The sequence below is a fragment of the Plectropomus leopardus genome, chromosome 23 (genome assembly GCF_008729295.1).
Source record: "Plectropomus leopardus isolate mb chromosome 23, YSFRI_Pleo_2.0, whole genome shotgun sequence".
NCBI lineage: Eukaryota > Metazoa > Chordata > Actinopteri > Perciformes > Serranidae > Plectropomus > Plectropomus leopardus.
Window position 1 is genome coordinate 20,528,440 of NC_056485.1, and position 25,560 is coordinate 20,553,999.

At 36.7% G+C, this 25,560-nt stretch overlaps 2 protein-coding genes across 2 annotated transcripts; one reads left to right on the forward strand and one right to left on the reverse strand.

Annotated features, from left to right (window-relative positions):
* Nucleotides 1–112: 112 nt before the first annotated feature.
* LOC121962090 (broad substrate specificity ATP-binding cassette transporter ABCG2-like) lies at nucleotides 113–13,861 on the forward strand. Its single transcript, XM_042512285.1, is given in 20 exon segments — nucleotides 113–250; nucleotides 1,072–1,153; nucleotides 1,228–1,358; nucleotides 5,219–5,278; nucleotides 5,368–5,482; nucleotides 6,172–6,324; nucleotides 7,141–7,298; nucleotides 7,531–7,543; nucleotides 7,545–7,631; nucleotides 8,385–8,436; nucleotides 8,530–8,628; nucleotides 9,180–9,284; nucleotides 9,854–9,999; nucleotides 10,166–10,248; nucleotides 10,756–10,845; nucleotides 11,693–11,817; nucleotides 12,229–12,383; nucleotides 12,561–12,650; nucleotides 13,287–13,351; nucleotides 13,630–13,861. Coding segments are annotated over 19 exon segments (1,938 nt in total). The 5' UTR covers nucleotides 113–250; nucleotides 1,072–1,096; the 3' UTR covers nucleotides 13,784–13,861.
* Nucleotides 13,862–18,787: 4,926 nt separating this feature from the next.
* On the reverse strand, nucleotides 18,788–24,481 carry LOC121962076 (cyclin-dependent kinase-like 3). Its single transcript, XM_042512270.1, has 10 exons — nucleotides 24,314–24,481; nucleotides 23,385–23,579; nucleotides 23,099–23,283; nucleotides 22,857–22,969; nucleotides 22,621–22,760; nucleotides 22,146–22,234; nucleotides 19,850–21,922; nucleotides 19,457–19,535; nucleotides 19,223–19,373; nucleotides 18,788–18,940 (listed from the first exon to the last, which is right to left on the reverse strand). The coding sequence occupies exons 1-10, from the start codon at nucleotides 24,479–24,481 to the stop codon at nucleotides 18,831–18,833; spliced, it is 3,303 nt and encodes a 1,100-aa protein (XP_042368204.1). The 3' UTR covers nucleotides 18,788–18,830.
* Between the last annotated feature and the right edge of the window lie 1,079 nt (nucleotides 24,482–25,560).

The following is a 25,560-nucleotide window of genomic DNA, read 5'->3' on the forward strand; positions in this document are numbered from 1 at the left end:
CAGTGCAGGACTTTTATGTTTCACTGTGACGTAAACTGAAGCTGTTGGAGAAGTGAGAGAGTCGGTGCTGCCCTTCTCCCCACTTCTCTTATCTTCAGTCATAAAACAGGACTGAACACACACACACACACACACACACACACACACACACACACACACACACACACACACACACACACACACACAGCTCTCTGCAGTCAGTGTCCTGCAGCCTGGATCTGCTCTCACTGGGAATTATTGGCTCTAACAGGTGAGACATAAACTCTTCAGTTCTGTTAAATTCACCTGCAGGTTTGACTCAAGATTAATCTGAAGTCTGTGAGTGAGATTCAGCAACGTCAGATTCAAGCAGAGTGAAGTCGGAGCTTTTTTACTCGTGTGGGTGAGTACATTTACTGATGGTCAACTTTTAAGATACTTTTCTGCTGCTTTACACTTACAATCTACTGCAAAACCCAAAGCCTAAAAAGCTGGCAGGCTGTGTAAATACAAACTGAATGAAATGATTTGCATCCTTCAAAAATCACCAAAATTGTTTCCAGGCAAAAAAAGAGAGAAAAAGTTTCATTTTTGTTCTTTAAAATCACCCCTAAAAAATTTAAAGCAAAAAAATCTAAAAAAAAAAAAGACAAAAATTTTAAAAGAAAAAATGCACAATTGCAGAACTGTTTTTATTTAGAAGAAAAACAATGTTTCTTGTAAGAATTGCTGTAGATTTATTAAGGAAAAATGTCCTGAAATAAAATAGGAATTGCTTTGCAAACCGTACATTTTTAATGAAAAAAAAATAAGCTATTTTTTTCTTTAATACAGTAAGAAAAAATGGCCAAAATTTTCATTTCAGAGAATTTATGGTCTTTAAAATTTGCCCGCGAGTTATGAAAATGTTTTGGTAAAAATAGGTGCTAACTCTGCATGTTAATATACAGTATTTTAAACTGACTAAGCATTTAAGGCAAAGAGTTACAACTGTAGTGTTGGTTGTTGTGAAAACTGAAAAATAAATTAATTTTTAACAAAATAAATAAATTGCACAAAAAAAAAAGCTTTTTACCAAAAATGTTTCTTCAGTGTTTGAGGAGGAGCGCGGTCGAGGATGTCGGAGAGCAAAGTGACGATAGAGCCCGGGCTGAATGGAGCCTCAAAACACCAGGTACCTTCAACTCTTCATGCTGACGTCACATTTTGGTGATGTGTTGATTTTAGGGTGAATTAACGTTTTTTCAGTCTGCAGGTTCGGGCCAACAGCGGCGCGGCGCCACCGTCAGCTTTCACAACATCGACTACAAAGTGACGGTGGGAGGAAACTGTTTGTGTCGGAAGAAAGGAACGACCAAAGACATCCTCATCGACCTCAAGTGAGTTTAGAAAACTTCAAGAAACTTACAGCGATTTAAAACCTGGAAAAGTCATGGAACTTGCAAATAGCAATTTCCAGGCTTGTAAAGTTTTCGGAAAACTAAATGTACACTGAATGTTTGAAAAAATTCATGGAATTTTGTTTCACAAACCTGTTGAATTACACATGATGTGTTCAAGCCTAATTGGAAATTTGAAATTTGGTGATTTTTAAATAAAACATGTTGTCTTTAAAGATCGCCAACATTTTTAATGAAAAAAAGAAAACAACCTTTTTTTTCTTTAAAATCACCCAAAAAATTTAAGTGAAAAAAAGGTCTACATTGTTTTCTTTAAAAATTACAAAAAATGTTATGGGGTAAAAAAAAAAGTCAAAATGTTTATGAAAAATAAAGAAAAAAATGCCTTTTCTGTCATTTAAAATCACTTTTTCAAGTGAAAAAACTTAATTTGTCGGAACGCTTCGTTTGAAATACTGGTGTGACAAAGACACTGAAGCACGTTTCAAAGTTTTCGCTGAGTTCGGCAAACTGAGGTGGCATGTGCAGTCATTGTGTGTGTGTGTTTGTCTACGTGCCGACCGGAGGACACCTGGGAGGTAAACGTGACTCCAGCAAGGCCCACACGGATCAAACACACACACATTCACACACACGTTTGGAGGCAAAGGAAGGAAGTTTTGCTTTGTCAAGAAACCCATTTTCCTCACACATACACACACACACATACACACACACACACACACACACACACACAGAGGAGGCTGTCAAAAACAATGAGTCGCCGCTTAAAGCAACAAACAAACGCCGGCAGGATGCTGAACTGCCTTCGTACCTTTTTAAAGTCGACTTAGTGAGAAAGCTCAGGGCGTTAAATTCACAGAAATGTGTCGGACTGAAAAAAATCATCTCCCAGTTGGTTCAAACTCAAATAGCTAAATGACTCTTTGATGGATTGAGATGAAATTTGGCACAAACGTTCAACAGAGAATGAATCCCACTGATTTTTGTGGTCATTTGAAGTTTCCTTTATCACCTCCACGAGGTTATTAATTTTTTGTTTTCATTAAAATATCTCAACAACTACTTGAGAGATTTCCATCAACTTTGGCACCAGTGTTCATGTTTCCAAGAGGATCATTCCTACCAATTTTGGTTAATTCTTCATTGCACCACCAAGAGGGTAGATTTTTACTTTTCTGTGAAATAGGTCGACATTTACTGGATGGGCTGATGATACATTTTGTACAAACATTTGTTTCTAAGACCTTGAAAACCTCCTTCTTTGATGATCCTGGTTGTGATTTAGTGAGTCATTGCTGTTTTTCCAGTGACTTTGTAGACGCCAAACTTGGATGTTTTGTAGCGACCTGTCACTGTTTTTCTAGCTGCTTTTTAAGCACCAAACAGGGATGTTCTGTAGCAACCTGTCACTTTTTTTTTCCAGTGCCTTTTCAGGCACCAAATGAGGGTGTTTTGTAGTGACGCATCATTGCTTTTCCAGCGGCTTAAAAGGTGCAAAACACAGATGTATCTTAATGACCCATTGATGTTGGTCCAGTGGCTTTTTAGACACCAAACATGGGTAATTTTTTAGCAACCCTGTGTTGTTTTTAGTGACTTTTAGCACCGATCATGGGTGAGACTTGTTACTGTTTTTCCAGTGACCTTTTAGGCATAAGATGTGATATTTGTAATGACCAGCAGCCTTTTAGGCTCCAACATAGGTATTTTGTCGCGACTAAAACATTGCTGATTTTCCAATCAGGATTGTGTCTCCAAATTTGGGTACTTTTAAGCCAAAACATCATCTTTTCTTAAGTATCACAAATTGGATTTACTGTCTGAATCTGACCACATGTTAATCACAGCAAACACATAGCTTTGACATATCCCCAATATAACGTGCATATGTAGTCTATCTTTGGTTTGAAGAACGTACGACTTTTTTTCTGCATTTTGTTTGGATGAACATTGCAACCTTAAAAGTTTCTTAATCTAGACTTTTGATTTGTGTAATCCTGCAAATATTTAACTTTTACCCCCCCAAAAAAACTGAATTATTTTTAAAAAAGTAAACAAAAATTAATCAATTGCTATTAGAACGTATTTATTCTCAGACTGAAACACAAGTGCAAGGTACAAGGGAGATTTATTAGTCATTTTACAAATTAAGATTTATCTTAATCCTGCTACATCTTTTGGAGTTGAGTGATGAGTTGAGGAGTCTGACCTTAACCTTCATAATTTGTTTATGAACTGTTAAAATGATCTTTGATTGAGTGTTATGAAAAACGCAGTGGGACAAAGTGCAGTTTGTCTGTGGGGTTTATGGCGGGTGGTTTCTGTGGTATTTTATTGTTCAGTGGGTGTAATCATTGACCGGCGTGACTCAAAGTTGAAGGTTGAATCAGAGTGTTTTTTTATAGAAACGCTGGAGCTTCAGTTAATCTGCTCACGCGATGTTGGCAGCCTGTTATGACGGTTTGTTTTAAAGCCAAAAGTTTGATAAGAAGTTTACTCTACTATCATTTATGACTGTGGACAAAATAATTTATCTTTAAATTATGAGAAACCTGCTTCTCTGGTTTAACCATCTGTCACACTGCAGAAAAACATGTTTTTTAAGCTTTATTTTGGCTAAAATGATATTTTTTCTCCACAAAAACAAATCTCTGTGGCTCAGTGAGTGTGTCGTACCTGACACAGTTTAACAGCAGCACCTGTTTATCACGAGGAGGCAGGAAGTTAAATATTTGGTTTGCATATGTGGGTTAAAAATGGGGAGGGGGTTAACGCAGCTTTGGCTTCTCAGATTGATCTGGAGAGCAAATTTGGAGTAGCGCCTTTATTTCTGTTTTTCTCTTTTGGTTGTTATTTTTTGGTTTTTAGCTCGTTCTCATTCTAAAGTCGAGAGCTTAAAATACAAATGAAAATTTTCAGAAAAGACAAATTGAGAAATGCATAACCGTCACATAGGAGGCTAAAGGAAACTGCAGCATCATGTTTTAAGAGTCTTGTGTCGTGGAATTTGTTGATTCATTCTGTGCCTGAGTCAAAAAAAAACAACCAAAGATGAGTCATACTTTCTCCAAACAGCAACTGAAATGTCACAACTACAAACAACATTTGCAAAACCGCAAAAAAACGCCTTTCAGTTCCTCAAAAATACAGAAGAACTGAAACTGCTTCGTCATTACAAAAAAAACAGTTGTAAATATTAACATAAAGATGAATTCTGATTTTTTTTATACATTAAAAAAAATAAAAAATTTCAAGCATCTAACCAAAAACCCTTTGACTTTGAGATGAGGTGCTGAAATTTAAACTCATTTCCAGGTTTTAGACTCATTACTTTGTAATAAATAATGCCAATAATACTTTGAACTTCTCAAATTTCTCCACTTAATATAAGGATCTCAGAATCTGTAACTTTTTTAAGTCACTTTTTATAACCCATTTTAATAGACCTGCTTTTATGTGATGTTATCTTTTTTATTTCTTTTTATTTCTTTTACCTTTTAAATTGATATTTTATTGATTTATTTCCTTACATTTGTAATTTTATGGTTTTTATTGCTTCTGCTGTTGTTTCTGGGCTATTTCTTTTAATTATTTTATATCGACATTTCACATCTTGCATATTTGTCCTCTGGTTTTAATTTGATCTAAACTCCACCCTCGTTTCTTTTTGCTTGTGTTCAGTAGGACTGTTTGTCTTTCTGTCATTGTCTTGCAGGTGCTTTTTTGCCAAAGCACTTTTCAAACTCTGTTTTTAAAGATGCGATATAAATAAAGTTATTATTATAATAACATTAATAATAATTATTATTATTACTAATTTTCTCTCTTTCTCTCAGTGGGATCATGAAGCCCGGTCTGAATGCCATCATGGGGGCAACCGGGAGCGGAAAGTCATCGTGAGTGTCTTTGTTGTCTTGTACTTATACTTTAATTGAGTATTTTAATTTGAGTATTTTCTGAAACATTTTCTTATTTAAATTTTCAGGTTTCTGGATGTTTTGGCAGCCAGGAAGGACCCTGCCGGTCTGTCAGGAGAAGTTTTGATTGATGGAGCTCATCAGCCTCCAAACTTCAAGTGTTTGTCTGGATACGTGGTGCAGGTGAGTGAGACAGACAGGAAATCATCTACAGAAGGAACGCACAGTCACAAATGAATCAGGTATTGACCACGTTTGTGCCAAATTTGAAGAAACTCCCTCAAGGTGTTCTTGAGTTATCATGTTTTCAGAGAATGAGATGGAAAAAATCATAGTGACCTTGACCTTTGCCCATAAAAAATGATCAGTTCATTCTTGAGTGTAAGTGGATGTTTGTGCCAAATTTAAGAAAAAAAATCCCTCAAGGTGAACTTGAGATATTTGCATTCACAAGAATGGGATGAACCCAAATTCCCAGTGACCTTGACCTTTGACCCATGACAACCAAACTCTAATAAGTTGATTCTTGACTCAAAGACATTTTTGCCAAATTTGAAAAAAAAAAGAAAAAAGAAGCAAAAAAACATCACTTAAGGCTTTCTTGAGATATTGGGTTCACAAGAATTAGATCGACACAAGGTCACAATGACCTTGACCTTTAACCACCAAAATCACATCATGTCATTTTGTTGTCTAAATGGACATTTGTGCCAAATCTGAAAAAAAAGAGATGGAAATGAGACAGACAAGTTCACAGTGACGTGTGTATGGATGGACAGGTGGACAACCCGAAAACATCACCAGCTTGGAGGCAGAATAAAAATGTATCCGTCACCTTTTGGTTGTTGTTTACAATTGTTTCTTGTTTCCAGGACGACGTGGTGATGGGAACACTGACGGTCAGAGAAAACTTCACCTTCTCGGCAGCGCTGAGACTCCCCGTGAGCGTCTCTCAGGAGGAGAAAAAACAAAAAGTCGACAGATTGATCCAGGAGCTGGGACTGGGCCGAGTGGCCGACTCCAGGGTGAGGAAAGACAGTGATAAATATAATGACAGAAAAAGTGACGGGAGAAAAGAGAAAATATAGAAAGAGAGCAAAAGTAAAGAAAGAAAGAAAGAGAAAAAGAAACAAGTGTCAAAAAAGTAAATAAACAAAACTTCCATCATTTAAAGCACAAAACTGCAGCATCATGTTTAGCTGGTGGAAATAAACCTCAGTGTCATGTTTAGTGCGATTTGCTAACCGATGATGGAAAGAGGAAATCCTGCTGATCAGTTTCAACACTTTCATCAAAACCTGATGTGTCATTATTTACTCATTCTGCTGAAATAACGAAATCATAAAGACTGTGTGACCCTTAGAAAGAGAAGAAAAAAAGAAGTGAGAAATTAAGGAGGTAGAAATGAACAATCATTTAGGCAAAATGAAACTGCAGCGTCACAACAAAACAAAATGTGCCAAGAGCAAAAAGAAAGTGAAAAAAGTTAGGAACAACATTTAAAAATACAAAAAAAAATCACAAAAAAATACATAATTAAAGACAAAGAGAGCAAAAGCAATGTGCAAAGGGAAAAAAATGGAAAAGAAGAGCAACAAAAGAAAGAGTGACAGTAAAGACAATAAAAAAGATAACAAAAAGAAAATTAAATAAAGGAAAGCACAAGATATGAAAATTAAATAATTAAAGACAGAGTGAAAGCAACAAGAAAAAGGGAAGAAAAAAATAAGAAACATGAAACAAGCAAAGAAAAGAGAAAGAAAACATACATTAAAAAAACAAACAGTTGTAAATATTGTGTGTGTGTGTGTGTGTGTGTGTGTGTGTGTGTGTGTGTTCAGGTGGGCACTCAGCTGATTCGTGGGATTTCGGGCGGCGAAAGGAAGAGGACCAACATCGGCATGGAGCTGATCATCGACCCGCCCGTCCTCTTCCTGGACGAACCGACCACCGGCCTTGATGCCAGCACCGCCAACTCTGTGCTGCTGCTGCTCAAGAGGTCAACACACACACACACACACACACACACACACACACAAGAAAATAAAAAAACACAATATAATACCTAATTAAAAAGTCAAATGTAAACATTTTGGGGACCTGAATTTTGTCCCCGGTGGAAGTCCCCACAATGTATTAAAGTCTACACACACACACACACACACACACACACACACACACACACACACAAATAAGTGTTCACCTTGTTTTTCTTGTCTTTTTTTCTCCAGGATGGCGGGACAGCGGCCGCACCATCATCCTGTCCATCCACCAGCCTCGATACTCCATCTACCGCCTGTTCGACAGTCTCACCCTGCTGGTCAGCGGCAAAACAGGTAACTTACTCACATTTCATCAGATTTACAGGCATCTTTTCTTTCTTTGATTTTTTAAAAAATGTGTCTTTCTCCCTTTATCTTCTTCTGTCAGTTTTCGATCCGTCATTCTTCACTTTCGTCCTCTTTTGTTTTCCCAGTTTTTGATTTTTTTTCTTGATTATTTCCCTCCTAATTTTTTCTTTTTTCGTATTTTTTTGTCACTCTATCGTCATTTCTTTTCTCCTTTTGCTCACTGTTTTTCATCATTATTTGTTACTTTTTTCTTTACTTTTTGCCCTCTTGTGCTATGTGATCTATTTCTTTCTTCTTTTTTCTCTTTTTATGTTTTCTTGTCTTTGCTTCTTCTTTCTCTCCTTTCTTTTGCACTTTTTTGGCTGCCTTTTCCAACGGCCTTGACAAATATAAGTAAATATAAATCTTAATTTATATTTTGTCATTCTTGTAATATTTTTCCTTTATATTTTGTCAATAGTTTCTTTTTGATGTCACTCATTCTTCTTTTCATTCAATCTCACTTCTTTGCTAATCTTTTCTATTTGTCATTGCAGTTATTGATGATTTTTTCCCATTTTTCACTTTTTTTTTGTGCTTGCTATCTTTTATAATCTTATCTTTTTTTCTTCATTCTTTATATTACTTTTGTTGTGTTGCTGTTTCACTGCCAGTCTTCCTCATCTTTTCCATTTTAGATGCTGTGTATTGGCTTTATTAACATTAACTCTTATTTTGACTGTAATGAAAATGCTCAGGTTTACCACGGCCCGGCACAGAGCGCACTGGAGTATTTCTCAGACATCGGTAGGAAAATCTTTACTATTAATCCAAAGCAACACAACAACGTGATGCAAAAGTGATTGACTGTTTAACTCTGTCTGGAACTTCATTTCCCAGGATACACCTGTGAGCCCCACAACAACCCTGCTGACTTCTTCCTCGACATCATAAACGGAGACTCAACCGCCGTCGCCCTCAGTAACATGGACAATGAAGGTGTGTATGTCCGATTTTAAAGTGTTTTTAAAAGTATCATTATCTTTTATATTTATTGTATACATACACATACACTCGACTTCACCATCCCCATTGTTGCTCTCACATTATATATTAGGATTATTTGCCCCTATTTTTTATTTCTTTTTTTATGAAAGAATGATTATGACCATGTTAAAGAGTTACAATTTTTGCTTGTGAATTTACAAGTTTAAATTATTATCTTTTTTTTCAAAATTTTGACTAATCATTCTTGTAATATTATGACTTTGCTCTAGAAATCTAAGATTGTTTTCCCTTAACAAGACCCCAATCTTCCTTAATAACTTTGTAAACAATACGAACAGGATTGTAATAATAATGGTATGGTACGGTACGGCAGTTTATTTAGCTCATTGTTAAATGTATTTGCAAGACTAATGTATATGATAATAATAATTTGGGCACCTCACCTCCCTGCCAATAGGAAGATCTGCCACTGAATTTATCAGGGTTTTTTTCTTTTATTTTCTCTGTTTGGACGATATTAAATTCCTCTTTTCTCCCTCTAGATCCAGATTCAGATTCAGTTTCGATGTCTAGACGAGGGATCGAAGACAAGCTCGTGGAAGAATACAGAAACTGTCATTACTACAAACAGACCAAAGCAGAGCTGGGTAAATACAAAAAAATCAAAGGGTCAATTTTTCAAAGATTATTTAAATTATCGGGCACTTCTTTCAAAGTTAAAGTTAAAAAGATTCTCAATGGCCAAAACAGACTAAAAGTAAGAGAACAGATGAACAGAGAAACATAGTTTGTATATATTTAAAGTAATTAATAACAGATTAATACACAAATACAGATGCAAAAGAAATGCATAATTAAATGGAAAAAAATATGTTGATTACTGGTAATTTTATATATTTCTATGAAAAAGGTAGATTTGTGGAAATGTATTAATTAATTTTCTGATTACTCACTTTATTAAAATTTTTTTTCGTTTTTTATTTTGTGTTTGTTATTTTATCATTTGTTTGTAATTTTTTGTCTTTTTTAGTTTTCCTGTTTTTTCACATTTTAAAACATTTTGCAGTTAAATAAAAGTACTACTATAAAAAATCTAATCAGTGAATTTATGATGGCTCAAGAAAAGTTAATAATTCATTCAAAAAATGAGGGTTTTTTTTTATGAATTAATTGCAAAACCAAACTATTTACCATCATCGCCTCCTGTCTCTTTCAGAAAAGATAATTCAGGGTAGGCAGACGACCACTAAGGCTCCGTCCAGAACCATCACCTACAACACCGGCTTCCTGACCCAGTTCAGATGGGTTCTCAAGAGAACGTTTCGCAACCTCATGCTCAACCCTCAGACCTCCATCGCCCAAGTAGGAACATCCAACAGGCATCAGTTCACTGCTTTTATCTATATAAATGTTTTAAAAGCCCCGAGTTGTGAAAATGTTGAAATTTCCCTTTAAGATTCAGCTTTCAGGTATTTTGTTTGCTGCATCTGTTACATTTACATTTCTGTTTTGTTTTTATTCTGTTTAGATCGCGGTGACCTTGTTCCTCGCTCTGGTCGTTGGAGCCCTTTTCTTTGATGTTCAAGAGAATTCAAGTGGAATACAGAACAGGTATTTTATCATTTTTGATTTTATTCTGATTTGATTAATTACAAAAATGTAAGGCTGAGCATTTTGGCTTAAAATTTTATTACGATAAAAATGTTTACATTGGTTGATGTGTATAACTGTCATGCTAATAGCGTCAAATCATTATTTCTTTAAGTGTCTGAGTTAAAGTTTAAGAAATTGTACAGTTAATTGTGGTTTAAACTTATTTGCCAGACCCGAGGAATCAAAACAATTTTAAATCAAAATAATGTCCATAATAATAAGAGAAAAAAAAGTGTCTTACTATATTATATCGTAATATATATATTTAAAATTATGTTACAGAAAAAAATTAAAAAATGTATTTAACTCTTCCCTCAATTCACAATTTCTTGAAGTATTTTCAGGCAATTTTCTTGTAATGTTTTACTAATTCTTGCAATTTTTTTGGGGCCACCTCTTGTTAAGTTGCTTGGTTTACTTTTTTGTTTTTCAGTCTGCGTATTGATGAGTTTGTTTTGTTTTCAGGTTTGGCACTCTCTTCTTCATCACCGTGAATCAGTGTTTCAGCTCGCTATCATCTGCTGAACTCTTCATCGCAGAGAGGAAACTCTTCATGTGGGTTTAACACACAAACATACACACATAATTATCAAGAAAAATATATATTGATCTCCCTGACAATAAACCAAAACTGTAACCTTAAGTCATTTTTGTGAAATAAGCTTAATTCACTATTCTAAAAGTGATTTAAGAGGATAAATCTTATGAGGATGCTTAATTGCATTTTATGTACAAACTTGTGTTCTTTAAGACATTGTGGGGACTTATTTGCCATGTGGGGACAAAAATCAGGTCCTCACGAGGTTAAAGTTTAATTTAGGGTTAAAGGAATGGTTCATTTTGAGAAATACATCTTAATTTTCTTTTAAAAAGTGAGATACCAGCAATATCAATGTGATTTCTTTGTTGCACTGTTAGGATGTAGTTAGCTTAGCTTAGCATAAAGACTGGAAACGTGGAAAACCACTAACCTGGCTCTGTTTAAAGTTATCTGCAGCTGATTTGTCCACAGATTGATAAAATCTGTTACACTGGAATATAAACAGAAATGCAAAAGTAGAATTTGTGGTTTTGGTGGAGTTATGGGTTATTTTTGTTTTGTTTTCAGATTTTATGCTAAGCTAAGCTAATACCCTTAGAATGTTCACAGACATGTGAATGATATCTCATCTCTCTAAGTTAAGATGCGTATTTCCTAAAATGAGCTATATAATATTTATTAAAAAAGTAAAATGAAAACCTTGTGGGGACCTGAATTTTGTCCCGGGGGTGAAGTGAGTCCCCACAATGCCATTAAAATAGGCCTAAAACCACACTTTTCACAGTGTAGTATGCTGACTGTATAATAACATATCTGATGAGGTTTATTAATAATACTTTTGGTGTATTTTTCTCTCATCAGTCATGAGTACATCAGCGGTTACTACAGGGTGTCTGTGTACTTCCTGGCTAAGATCCTGTCTGACATCATTACGCTGAGGACCATCCCCACCATCGTCTTTAGCTGCGTGGCGTACTTCATGATTGGTGGGTAGGAGGAAACACAATATGCTATATATTGTTAACTTTGCTTACACTATGTTTTATATATTTTAATAACTGAGTAATCATTTAAATTCATCAAGAAAAATTATGAGCTTTTAAAGCAATATTTTTAATATTTTAGAGTTTTATGATGTTAGTCAGATAAATTCAATGTATTTTAACCCTCGGCTCTGAAAACTTGAGATGGGCATTTTCACTTATTTATTTTAAACATTGAATTTCACAAGTACTGTTCATTTAACGTCCTTTTTCTTTGTAAATAATAACTTTAGTTTTTTTTTCAAAATTAAAAAAAATAATAATCATTTAATATCTAATTTATTTGAAAAGTCAGACCTGGTTCACTGTTGTTTTTTTAGCTGATGACGTCTGACCTTGTTCTTGTGTGTTCAGGTCTGAAGCCGACAGCTGAAGCGTTCTTCACATTCATGTTCACCGTCACTCTGGTCGCGTACACCGCTACCTCCATGGCTCTGGCCATCTCCGCCGACCAGACGGTGGTTGCCATTGCCAACATCTTTATGACCATCGCCTGCGTCTTCATGATGGTGACGATCACACGCTCACGTCAACACGCAGCAGCAAAAACACTGAAACATGCAAAAAAAAAAGTTAATTTAATTTTCAGGCAAATATGTACACAAAGTCATAACAACTCGACTCCACTGTTGTTTTTAATGAAGGAATATGTTTCATTTCTTACCTGTAAATGTGTTTTTCGGCAGATTTTTGCAGGTTTACTCGTGAATCTTCCGTCCATCGTCGACTGGCTCGCTTGGTTGAAGTACTTGAGTATACCACGATACGGCCTCAGTGTATGTACACACTCACACTGAAATACAACACACTAAAATCTACTTTCAGCTCCAGTGTTTAATTTTACAGTTGTTTATTGCAGTTGAATGTTTTTATATTACCACTAGTTTAGAACTTACTTAATTAAATTAAATTAAATTTAAAAAAATACTTAAATATCATAGGCCAGTAATTATTTTGGGAAAAATTAGATCAATTAAGCCTTTGAAACTTGAGCAAGCAGTTTGATTTTTTTCCCCAAAAAACATGGGTCCAAGGTAACAAGCAATTTAGCAAGACATGCCCCAAAAATTAGCAAGAAATTGGTTAAAAAAAAAAGTTAAATGAAAATTGCCTGAAAATAAGCAAAAACAAAAAATTTAAAAAAAAGTGTAACAAAAACAGACAAAAAATTACCTAAACGTGCAGAAAATTAAAGTATTAATTTTTATATATTTTGTTTTCTTTCTGAAACATTCTTTTAAATATAAAATATTAGAAATGCAGCACAAGAAAACTAACGTGGATCCAGGTTTTAAAGGGTTAACACTACATAAAAAATATTATGTTGGGTCACCTTTAGAGCATGAATGCTGGCATAAAGAGTTCTTGAAAGTACATGAATGTTGTTAAAAATGCTGTTTTTGTGTCTCCAGGCTCTGATGGCTAATGAGTTCACTGGACTGAAGTTCTGCACCGAGTTGAATTCAACTGTAACTGTGTAAGTAAAGATGTTCACAGTTAAATGTAATTATTTTAAAGAGTTAAAAGTTCGGCTTGTAATATCTTACAATCCTCCCCTCTCCCTAGCAAATTCTCAGATTATTCTTATTATTTTTATTTATGTTTTTGCAGTTTTTGGGACATCATTTCTTGCCAAGTAGTTTTTTCACGTGTTTTTAAAGAAATCTCAGAGGGTTAAACATCATGTCATGTGTTTGTCCCTGACGGATGACGGTGTGTGTGTGTGTGTGTGTGTGTGTGTGTGTGTATTTGCAGGTGTGACATTTCTGGGGAGTCGTTTCTGGAGGAGCAGGATGTCGATTACTCCACCTGGGGCCTGTGGCAGAACCACCTGGCTCTGAGCATCATGACCGTCTGCTTCCTCGCCATCGCTTACCTCAAACTGCGATTCATCAAGAAGTTCACCTAAAACTTCATCACCATCATCACCATCATCACCATCATCACCATCATCACTACCGCTGTAATATAATTTAAGAAGGGAATGCAGCTCGAGACTGTGTTTGTTTTTTGTCTTTTTTTTTTTTTTTTTTTTTTTTTTTTGCAGATTTGTCATTATTTGTTTTTGATTCATGTGACAAAACATAAAATCTTCCAGATCGACACTGAAAAATTGTTTGTAAAATTAAAGCTATTTTTGTTTGAGGTGATATTTTCGTAAAATATATTAATTATTTATTCCCTCCTTACTAACATCAAAGCTCTTCTGTGTATTAAAGATAAATAAACTGTATTATGATTTTTTTTTTTTTTGCACTTTAAAGTTTCGAGCCAAAGAAGTAATTTTTTTTCACACAATAACAACAATTTTATATTTATGATTTTGTAAAAAAATAAAATACTGAATACTGATTTTGGATCTCAGTTCTTTTCATTTTTATATTTTAGCTGGTGTTATTTTTTTTCTGTTTTTATTTCTATATTTTAAAGGCTTAAGCTAAATTATTTTGTTTACGCTGTTTGTGGATGAGGGCACGGCCGGCTCGAGCCATTTTATTATGTTTTTATTATTATTTAGATTTTTCTGTCCGACCAAAGTGTTGGATTGAGTGACGTTTCCATCTGTAGAGCCTAAAAACACAACGTACTTTTTGTTTAGATAAGACAAGATAATGAGAGAGTAACATGAAAACACACACACACACACACACACTGTAGTCGACTGTGTGTGTGTGTGTGTGTGTGTGTGTGTATGTGTGTGTAAGCAGACACTTAGTCTCATAGCAACTGAGGACATAAACAGTCCCAGCATGCATCTATGTGTGTGTGTGCGTGTGTGTGTGTTGAAATCTCTGGTTCCAGTTGTGTAACATCAGTGACGGCTGCAGACGCACAGGTAACACACCTGGTGTACGGGTGTATCAGTGGCCGTGGTTAACCCTTTAATACCTGGATTGACAACAGTATTCATACGCCTTTCACTAAACATTTAAATCTCTGAAACCTCAGAAATTGTTTTGATTTCTGTAACACATACGGGTAATGAAAATAGACAAAAAATAAGGGAAGAAAAAGTAAAAGAAAAAGCTAAACCTAAAAAAGTGCTGAAAATAAATATAATGTAAACATGATGAGCAACTTGGGAAGAAATGTCCCACAATTCGCAAAAAAAAAAAGTACGTTATCTGAAAATTAGCAGGGGGCATTTAGATGTCTGAAAATGGGGGGAAATGTTGATAAAACCATATTTAGAATTATTCTTGAGGTAATTTTCTTGCTTTTTTCTAACTTTACTTTTTTCTTTTTTAAAGAAGGAGCAAAAAAATGTAATCCAAAGATGTTGGCAGGTAGATAACTGAAGTGCAAACTGAATCCTAGATAAACAAAACCACACCATAATAGAGACCTTTGCATCATACCGTATGACTGTGATGTGTTTTTGAAAACACCTTTCCATAGATCAAAAGAAGCTTTCGTGTTTAATGCCTCACTAATCTCTACTGGAATAAAATTACTCAACGTGTTATGAGGTTTAGAAAGGCGTTAAAACAGATTAGCAAAACCTGGCAGGGAAACTCCAGGTGGGAGAAATGACGTCTCTTTGTCTCTTTCCATAACAACTGATGTCAAGGTGAGAAAAACATTTAAAGCACAAACATGAAATTTGTGGAACAGTTCTTGCCTAAAGACAGAAAAGCAATTTGCACAGATTTTGAGGGTTTAAATGCTTGTAAAGGTGTCTGAATGCAGTGCAAGAAAAGTGTTGATCCAGTTTCAAAGGGTTAGTATTGTCCTGTCATTTTCAGACATAATTGTGATGTTTAAATATTTGTAGAAATATTAGTTTTTCTATTTTGTGGGGTCCCACAGGGGTCTATCCTGGGTCCTCTCCCGTTTACAGACGTGTTACCCCTGGGGAAAATCATGTGTAAAAATAGTATAGCTCAGGGATAACATACTTGCAACACTTGGGGGCCACTTTTGCAAAATGACAGGAGGCCAGGGGCCAGTCGCAGCAGCCCAATACATGTTTCTAGAATTTTATTTCATTTTATTTTATTTTAGAACTTTTCAAGGATTTCAGGACATGTCTGAGATTTTATCATGTTTGAGGAATTTTGGGACATTCCTAGGATTTTAGGACACTTTAAGGATTTTAAGACATTTCAGGACACAAAAGTGATACATTAATAAAGTTACATGGTGATATATTAATAAATATTGTTCTTATTATTGTTATTAGTAGCAGCAGTATTACCTGTCATCATCATTAACTGCAAAACAAAGTGAACACAACATGAAACATCTGTGCTTCAGGGTGTAGCCGAGGTTTGTTGGCGTTGTTTTTTAATTCCTCTATGAATAAAGTTTTAAAAAGCAGCAAGAATTAACTGGTTTCTTCTCTGTTGCAACTCCAAACCACAAACACCGTCAGATCTGCTCTGACAAACTTTTCAGTCTAGACATTATCCATCTTTTCCCTTCATCTCTGCTCCCTCCTCTTCACCTTCCCTCCCTATTTATTCTCTCTCCATTACCTTCCTCTGCTCAAGTCTTCAGTCTGCAGTCTGTCCTCCAGCACTCCTTTTATCATATGATTCCTGCTTTTAATCTTTGTTTTGTTTAAAATTTTCTTTTTATTCCCAATTCGTTCCCAAAATGTCCTGCAGGTGGACAGCTCTGTTTTTCCTTTTCCTGCCTAACCTCAGAGTTCAGAGCATCGACTTGACTCATGGTGAGTACAAATCCTCATTTTAATCTGAAGACCTTCAACAAATAATTTTAAATTCTTAGCGCACAGTAAAAAAGCGTTTGCTGTAACTTGACATTTATGTTTATCTTGGAACTAAAGCTTACTCCTCTAGCATGTTGTCTTCATCGCAGCTTAACTGCAAACAAAAGGAAAACACACCTCAGACCTGTTGTCATGAAAAATGCAGCATGGACTGTCAGATCAGATGGCGGCACACACACCTCCGCAGACACGTAAAGGTGACAGCGCTGTTGACCGCGGGACAGATAAGAAAAAGGTTCACTGTTACTGAGTGTAAGGCAAGCTTAATTAGAGAACAAAGGTTTTTCAAGTGCAACTGTGGAGACAAAAAATCTATCAACATCTTAGAAAATAGAAAATATTTCATTATCAATTCATGTTATAATTACTGTATTCATTTTGTTAGAAATAAATGTCAAAAGTTACAAAAATGTCAAATTTAAAAAAAGGAATTTTTACTTGATGATTTAAGGCATTTACCAATATTTCGAATATCGCCAAAATTGTGTTTTATTGAAATTTTGAAAATATTGCTGAAGTTTTGTGCAAATCTGTGATGAAAACCTGCCGACTGACTGACAATGATGTGCAGAGAGGTGGTTTATGTATCTCTAATCTCCCTCCATCAGCTCGGTTCGTCCCCTCTTCCTTGGAGTACGAACTTCCGGAGGTCGATGGTTCAGCTGTGGACATCTGCAGAATTTTCCTTGACCCGACGCCCTCACCTGTCACCACCACAACCACACCTACAACCACAACCACAACCACCACCAGGAAGGTAATTACACCACGAGGGGTTAACTGAAGCCTCACTGTGTCGACAAGACGGCGTCCACAACAACCACACGAACACGGTTTTACTGCATCGTAGCGGTGGCAGAGACCGTAGAGTAGTTCATTCATAGCCTAACATTAACATTTTACTGTTGGCAAATGCATTTAGGCTGTAAAAGTCCTGATGGGGTTAATTTATAAAGATTATTTTACTGAACAAAATGTGCAACTTTCATGGAAAAATCCCATACGCTGTTTGACGAGTGAACCTGGAGCGCTCTGTTGAACTACGTAGATGCTAACATCACCCAGCTGACATGCTTTCACATTTTATTTCACATTTTTAATGTGGTGCATTTCTTTGAAAAGTGCCACACAAAAAAACTTGCTTTTGTCTTATTGTTATTTTTTAAATCTCCTATGTCGACTCTTCCAGCAAGTTGTGACCACAACCAAAAAGCCAGCCGTCCAATCACCACCCAACAAAACAAAAACCAAAAACAGCGGAGCGCCAATCAGGCCGAAGCTGCCTCCGTCACGACCAATCACCGTCAGCCACTACAACCCGGCTGCCAGCCTCTACGGCCTCTGGGCCAATCACAGAGGACACACGGCTGCTTCGCTCCGATGGTTAAACGGTATCATCTCGCAGTCAGTGAGAAAGCTGCCACGAACAAACTACGGTGTGAGATCATCAGATAGTGACGAATCAGGTGCAGCGGTGCTGAAAAGAGCGGGAAGGATGAACGGGAACAGATGGAAAATAGGTTCGTTTTCTTCAGAGGACTCGAGTGACGAATCTTAAAATTATCGTGGTTTTTGGAAATTCTAAATTTTGGGTTTTTAACTAATGCTGTATTTAACTAACTTTGCAATACTGTTTCACTATGTTCATGCCAAAAAGCATCTTTGAATTGGAAAAAAAAGCCACGCAGAGTTTGAAGTTTTGTTAGGCCGTTGGTTTACTAATGCCTAAAAGTTACCTGCATTTCTGTTGGAACATCAATGAATACTTTGTATGGTGATAATGTAAATTGTGTGCTTTAATATTTCAAGGAAAATAAAGATATATGTACAGTGTCAGTTTACATCTGTTAGCTTAGCTGCTAAACCAACACAACCAATTTTCTTTTTTCTTTTACTTTATTCTTATTTGTTTTCATTTATTGTTAAAATGTTAAGTAAAACTGTTAAACAATTACTTGAAAGTGTTCACATATAAATTACTTGTTTGCTGCTTTAAAAAGTTGTAACTAGCTTAATAAAACTAAACTAAAAATGTGTTTAACTGTAAAATAATAATAAAAAAACATACATAGCCTGTTTTGTTTTAAATGAAAGATGTTCAAAGTTTAAACTTTACACTTGCATTTACGTCATTATTTGGCTTACCATTTGATAAATAACCAGTTTATTCCTGTTGGTGTTAAGTTGATATTAAAGTAAAGTGAAGAGGTCTGAAGTGTTTTTATGGTGTTTGTGTATCAGTGCTGTTGTGTCCGTGTTGCTGTGGCTCTGATGGAGGAACGGGCTGTTTGTCTTTCCTCTGATCCTTCGAAGTGCCTTTGTTGTGTTTGCCTGAGAAAACATCACAGCAGTTATCACTTTATATACCTAATAGTTGAGTTATTAGCTGTATGAAAACATTTTTGTTTGTTTGTTTGTTTGATGACCACAAAATCAACATTAAATTGCACTATATTTTATGTGACTGTGTTTCATCTGTTTATATCTCAAAAGCCGCCGCAGTGATGAAAGTGTCGGGCCAGTTTACTTTTACAGTTTACTTGCCTGCAACTTTACTGTGTTTTCTTTGGCTTTGCTTAATTGCAGGTACTATGGTACAGTTTGTTGGTGTACCTTCTCTTCCTTTGAGCTCTGGCAGCACTGAACCTCTCAGATCTGGGAAATGAATGTCCGGTTTCTTTTTGGTCGCGGTGCCACCGCTGTTACCAAGGTTACAGCGATCAGACAGCAAGGAGCGCTCGCAGATCAGACTCTTTTCTGACACCTGAAAGACGAGGAAGTGGTAACTTTGGAAAAGCAAATTACATTTACTGTGATTCTGTTGTAAAACAACTGAAGCACACTGACCTGCGCAGAGAGTGGTCCGGTAATGTGGCTGGACAGTCGACTGTAGATGCCACCGTGATGCCTGGGTTTGTCTGAACACCTGTGATAAACACAAATCAGCACATTCTGTCTCAATTATAAAACATTAAATTAACAATGAACCTTAAGGATGTCACACATTTTGGCCCGCTTCAGGAATATTTTTATGTGCATGGTGTGGTCCTAAATATTGAAACTTACGAAATTATAATGTATAACAATAACAGTGCACAGCAGGAGTGACAGCAAGATTTTGCAAATTACACCGACTAGCCTTGGCTAACTGTTTTGGCGATGTATTAGATGTTAATCAAAGAAAATATAAAATTACTTTTGCGCCTCACATATTGTGCTAATATGTGAGAACTTCAGTACCTATGGCTGTGGGCTCCAGGATGGAAAGACCCCAGGGAGAGGTGATCGCTGGTGGCTGGGCCGTGGACGGAAAATGGGTGGATAAGGGGAGTGGATGATGGAGGGAGGAGTTGTGGAGTGGAGGAGGGCGGAGGAGGAGGCGGCGGTGGAGAGGAGTGGAGTACACTGGCCGCAAAGTCATTAATGTCTACAGTGTCCATGTTGTGAAAGATGGAGCTTCTTGTTGAAGCTTTGTGGTCTGGAGTCGCTGTTGAGGTGAATGAAGTGGAATCTGCAAAAGCAGATATATTTGTTGTGCCGTCCCTTTCGAGACTGTCTCTTTTCTTTCTTGCTTCTGTAGGAAATGTTGTTTTCTGAGACTTTAGGGTCATTGTTGTAGACTTGCTATGGTTGCTAAAAGATCCAGGCTTTGTTTTAGGTTCGCCTGTCAAAGATTTGGACTGAGGGGGCTTCAAGGATTTTATGTTCGGCTCAGCTTCACTGCTGTTGTTCTTCTGCTCAATATTTGAAACTCCAGGAACCTTTGAGGTTTGATTTACAAAAGATTTGGTTCTTGCACTAATGGACACAGGAAGCGCTGAATCCTCTCTGTTCTCTTTATCTGAGACCTTCAGTATCGTTGGAATAGCGGTCTCTCCTGACGGGACTGTTTTAGGTGCATCATTTGGCATGGATGTTGAGGTCATTTGGGATTCTGGGGTGATCTTGGATTTCAAAGTGCTCTGCAGATGGACACTGGAGGGCTGTGAAGTTTCAGGATTATCCTTGTTTGCTTCGACAGAGGCTTTGGATATCTCAGTGTCGTTTTCAGCTGGGTTGAGAATTGGGCATTGAGCATTGGCTGCAATCGATACCTCTGTGAAATCCCTTTCAGTTTGAAAGCTCCTCGAAGGTTTGTTGGGTTCACATGGTGAATTTATGGGTTTGGAATCTGAAAATGAGCCAGTTTTGGCCAACTTTAAATTTGAAGTTCCTTTAGGCAGAGTTGTAGAGCTGTGGGCAAGACTTGCCTCTGTAAAAACTGTTGAGGACTGCCTTGACAGATCTGAGGAAAGGGTCTTTGAAATGCTTATGGACAAAGTTGTGCTGTTTTTGGTCATTTTTGGGACCAAGTTTGAGGTAGTCTTAGATGGCTTCAGGTTTAAGGGTATGACTTTTGGACATTCGGAGGTCCTTTTTTGCTCTGTGTCCATGGTTGAACAACTGGTCTGTTGCGCTGAAATCGTAGATGTCTTGCATGAAGGGATGGATGGGGCAGCGACCTCAGTGTGGTCACTGCTTGACTCTTGAGACATTTGAAGTGTTAAGCTCGTCTCTACTTGGTCACTGGTTGATGTTTTAGAGGTTACACCTGTTAAGACACCTTTAGAGTACTCTGTGGTGGAAATTTTACCAATTTTCTGTGTTAAGTGGGCTTCTGTATGATGAATTTCTGACTTTAAAGAAGCTTTTGGTGTTGAACTCCTATTTGGATGGTCAGTGGTTGAGTTCTTAGACAATCGGGGTACTTTTGTGTTTAAGTTGTTCGATCTCTTCCCAGAATCTTGACTTGGCTCCAATTTGGATGTCACGCCTGATGCAAAGTTTTCTGAGTAACTGGAATACAAACCACTATCCCTAGTTTTCAAAATAACCTCCTTTGTCTCTGGAGAAGCAACTTCCTTTAGATCTGTTGCAGTCTTGGTAGCCTCCAGTGAATCAGAGATAAGGGTTTTAGTTGATTTGGGAATCTCAGGTTCCTTTCTTAGATCCAAACCAGTGGCCTTTCCTGGTTTACCTTTTCCTAATGTTTTAGACTGTTTGACAGACACTGAAGGTTCTGAGGGGTTTCGAATAGTTTTCGAAATCTTCAAAGGTTGCTTTCCTTTTGTCTTCTCCATTTTGTCTTCTTCCTTCCTTTCTCTTTCCTTGGTGACTTTGTCATTCACATCTTCAGGTTGTGACTTGTCCTTGCTTTTCCGGTTCTTGTCATCCCCTTCTCCCCTTTCTCGTCTTGGGGTTTTGGTTATTTTGGGAAGAGTTGAGTTTTCTCTGTGGTCTTTCTGAATCTTGACATTCAGCTCATCCAAAAATCTGCACAGATACAAAGAAAGATACTTTGAACTTGGAGGCTACTCAACAATCAAAGTGTTTGTGGTTTGACTCCTGGTATCACTATTGCTCAAACCTATCCCAAAGACAGAAATGAGAGACGAGGTGAAGTCCCTAAAAATCACAGTAAAACTCAACATGTTCATAGCTAGAGTAAGTCCAGGTGGATGCATCTGTTGTAACTTTGTAATTTAAACAGACATACCTGATGTGGAAAGAGTCTTGAGTGAAAAGAGGATGTTCCAGCAGTTCTGAACACTGAGCTCGTTCCTCAGGATCCATCCGGAGACAACTCTGCAAAAACAACAGACAGGAATTACTGGTTCTGAGATGTCCAAGTTATGGCCTGATAGTAAATAAGAGTACCAAACAAATTCACACAAGTCCATTTGAATGGGGGGGATAAACTGACAACCATCAGAAAGGCTGAATTTGGTGTGAATATGAAAGCTGGTCAATAGTGGATGTCCTATTGTCTGTGTCGACTTTCTATGTTATATAGATATCTAATATTTTATCATGTTTGTTCCCTCGGCAGGTACATCTGGGATACTGTGCTTGCTCTGGTTACTATGAAGCTGAGGGCACTTAACGAAGAATTGGACATAAGCTAAAACAAAGTTTTACATCTTAAATATTTGTATTGTGATATTTAAGCTAGTAAAGTAACTAAACTGTACCTGAGCCAGGTCCAGGGCAGCGGGTGTGATTGTAGGGAAGCGCTGCTCCAGTGGGACTTTTCCAGAGCATTCGGGCAGTCTGACTCCTGAAAAAACGGGATTCCTGTAGAACATCTCCTGGTGATGAGCTGTCATGTTACCTTTTACGGGAAAAAAGAAGAACCCAAGAAAGTGCAACCGGGTTGAGCTAGTAGATGAGGATATTTTACGTATTCATGTCTGGCAGAAGTGCTTACCAAAGCACCTGACGATGTGGTAAATTTGGTCGAGGTCCGAGTCTCCGGGAAACAGAGGCTGACCTGTTAACATCTCTAATAACAAACAACCAACAGCCCACACATCAACCGGTCTACACACACACACACACACACACACACACACACACACACAGACACACACACAGACAAACACCTGTTAACACCTGAAACCACAGATGACATATACCAACACATGCTCAGGTGTACATGCTAACACCTACTTTCCATATTTGGTGTCTCCCACCAGCAGTTCAGGGGCTCTGTACCAGCGAGTCGCCACGTAGTCGGTATATACGCCCCCCTCAGCAGGAGATGTCATTGTCCGGGCGAAACCAAAGTCACACATCTTAACCACGCCCCCCTGAGAGATGAGTATGTTCTCTGGTTTGATGTCTCGGTGGATGATCTAGGAAGAAAAGACATGATAAAAATACATGTTGTAATTCTTCCTCTGGCAGACATATCCGAGAGGACAAGGTTCATTTCTCAGATTGCGCTTGTCCTCACATTTTGCTGGTGGCAGAAGGTCACAGCCCTCAAGATCTGGTACAGGTACTGCCGGCTGGTGTTCAGGTCTAGTCCGCTTGGGTTTTGCTCCAGATCATCCAGAAGGGTTCGCTCGACAAACTCAAACACCAGATACCAGCGCCGGCGACGCTTCCACACTTCTACGAGGTTCACCAGGTTGTCGTGACGGAGTTGCTTGGTGGTGAGAAAGATGAGTGTAAAGAAATAAGCGTTAAAGCATTTTTACTTTGCGCCAGTTGGCCTTCATCTTAACCCTTTGAAGCTTGAGCACATTAGCTTGATTTTTCTCAAAATCTTGGGGAATAATTGATTAAAAAAATCAGCTTAAAATAAAACAAAACAAAACAATGTACACGCTGGATGGGTGGATGGATAAATAGGTGAATTCCACATTTGTCCACTTGGATTTACAAATTAATTATAACATATCTCAGGAATTTCTTGATGGAATTTCTTCAAATTAAGCACAAATGTTCATTTTGACGTAACGATGAACTGACTAGATTTTGGTTGTCAGATGTCAAAGGTCGAGATCACTGTGACTTTGCGTTCGTGTCATTCCTGTGAACGCCGTATCTCAAGAGGGCCATAGGGAGTTCCTAAAATTTGGCACAAATAAACTGATAAAAATTTGGTGGTCAAAGGTCACTGTGACGTCTCAGAACCTGTTTATAGATACAACCTCTCGTAATAAAGACCGAGACTAAACATTAAGACACTTGTCAGCAAAAGAAAGACTTTCCGTCTTAAGATGTTTCCTCTCATGTCAAGAATCTGACTCTGACTCGTTTTGGTTTTACTTGTCTTGTGACTGACAGGCTGCTGTTGTGTTTAGCCTCACTCAGGTTTCAGGCTTATAGAAACGTCTCAATGCTCAGTGACTCATTGATTGATTGATTGACAGGTACCTTCAGCAGCTTGATCTCCCTCAGGGCGATCTTCTTCACCGTCTTGTCATCGTCGGAGTCCATGAACTTCTTGATGGCGACGAGGCGACCGGAGTCTCTGTGACGGCACTTGAGAACGGTGCCATAACTGCCCTCCCCGACCAGACCGAGAGACTCGTAACGCTCCATTAAACACTGGAGGGAAAACAACAGATTAAAAAACTGCTTTTTTTTTTTTTTTTTTTTTTACAAAACATAACCGAAACCAACAGAGCTTTAAGACAGTAAACTGAATTTAGAAAGAATTTAACAAGACAAAAATCACTGTAATATAAAATGATCATGTGTAAGAAAGAAAGAAGCAAAAGCATAAAAGGGAATGAAATAGAAATATAGACACAATTTCACAAAGTAAGAAAAACAAAATTGCTAAGGAACAATGGACAATGTAAAAAAAAAAGTGAGTAAGTGAGAAATGCAATATTCTAAAATCATTTATAATACATGTTATTGTTATTCTGTTGTTGAGGAAATATTTAGATCCTTAAAGTAAAATTATTAATACCACAATGTAAAAATATTCAAGTAAAAGCCCTACATTGAAAATGTCACTTAAATAAATGTATTTATAATCAGGAAGATGTACTTGAAGTATTAGTAAGTTAAAAAATATTTCATACTTCAAGTTTCACAAACTTCTTTGATTAATGTTAACAATTTTAATGTATTGGTAATAATTGTAATAATAGTTACATAAGAGTAATAGTATTTATAATAATAATATATTAGTTACAAGGTTAATAACTGTAATGCGTTGTTAATAATGTTAATAAGAGTAACATATTGTAATAGTGTTAATAATAGAAATGCATCGTTAATAATGTTAATAATTGTAACATTTTGGTAATAAAGTTGATAGTAATGTATTAGTCATAATGTTATTAATTGTAAATTATTAGTAATATATAAGTAATAGTATTAATAATAGTTAATAATATCGTTAATTTTAACGTATTAGTAACAATGTTAATAACAGTAACGTATCAGTCATAATGCATTTTTTTGTAACATGTTCAATAATTGTAATATTTATTAATGTTGAGGTTAAACAATAATAATATCAGATGAATCCATAATGATAATAATGAATAGTTAAAAAATGAGCTACACCTCAGCCAACTACAAAAAATAATTTACTGACATCAGATACAACAGTAGAACAGTCACAGCTGACTGATACTTTTACTGCATTTGACTGATTTCACTGA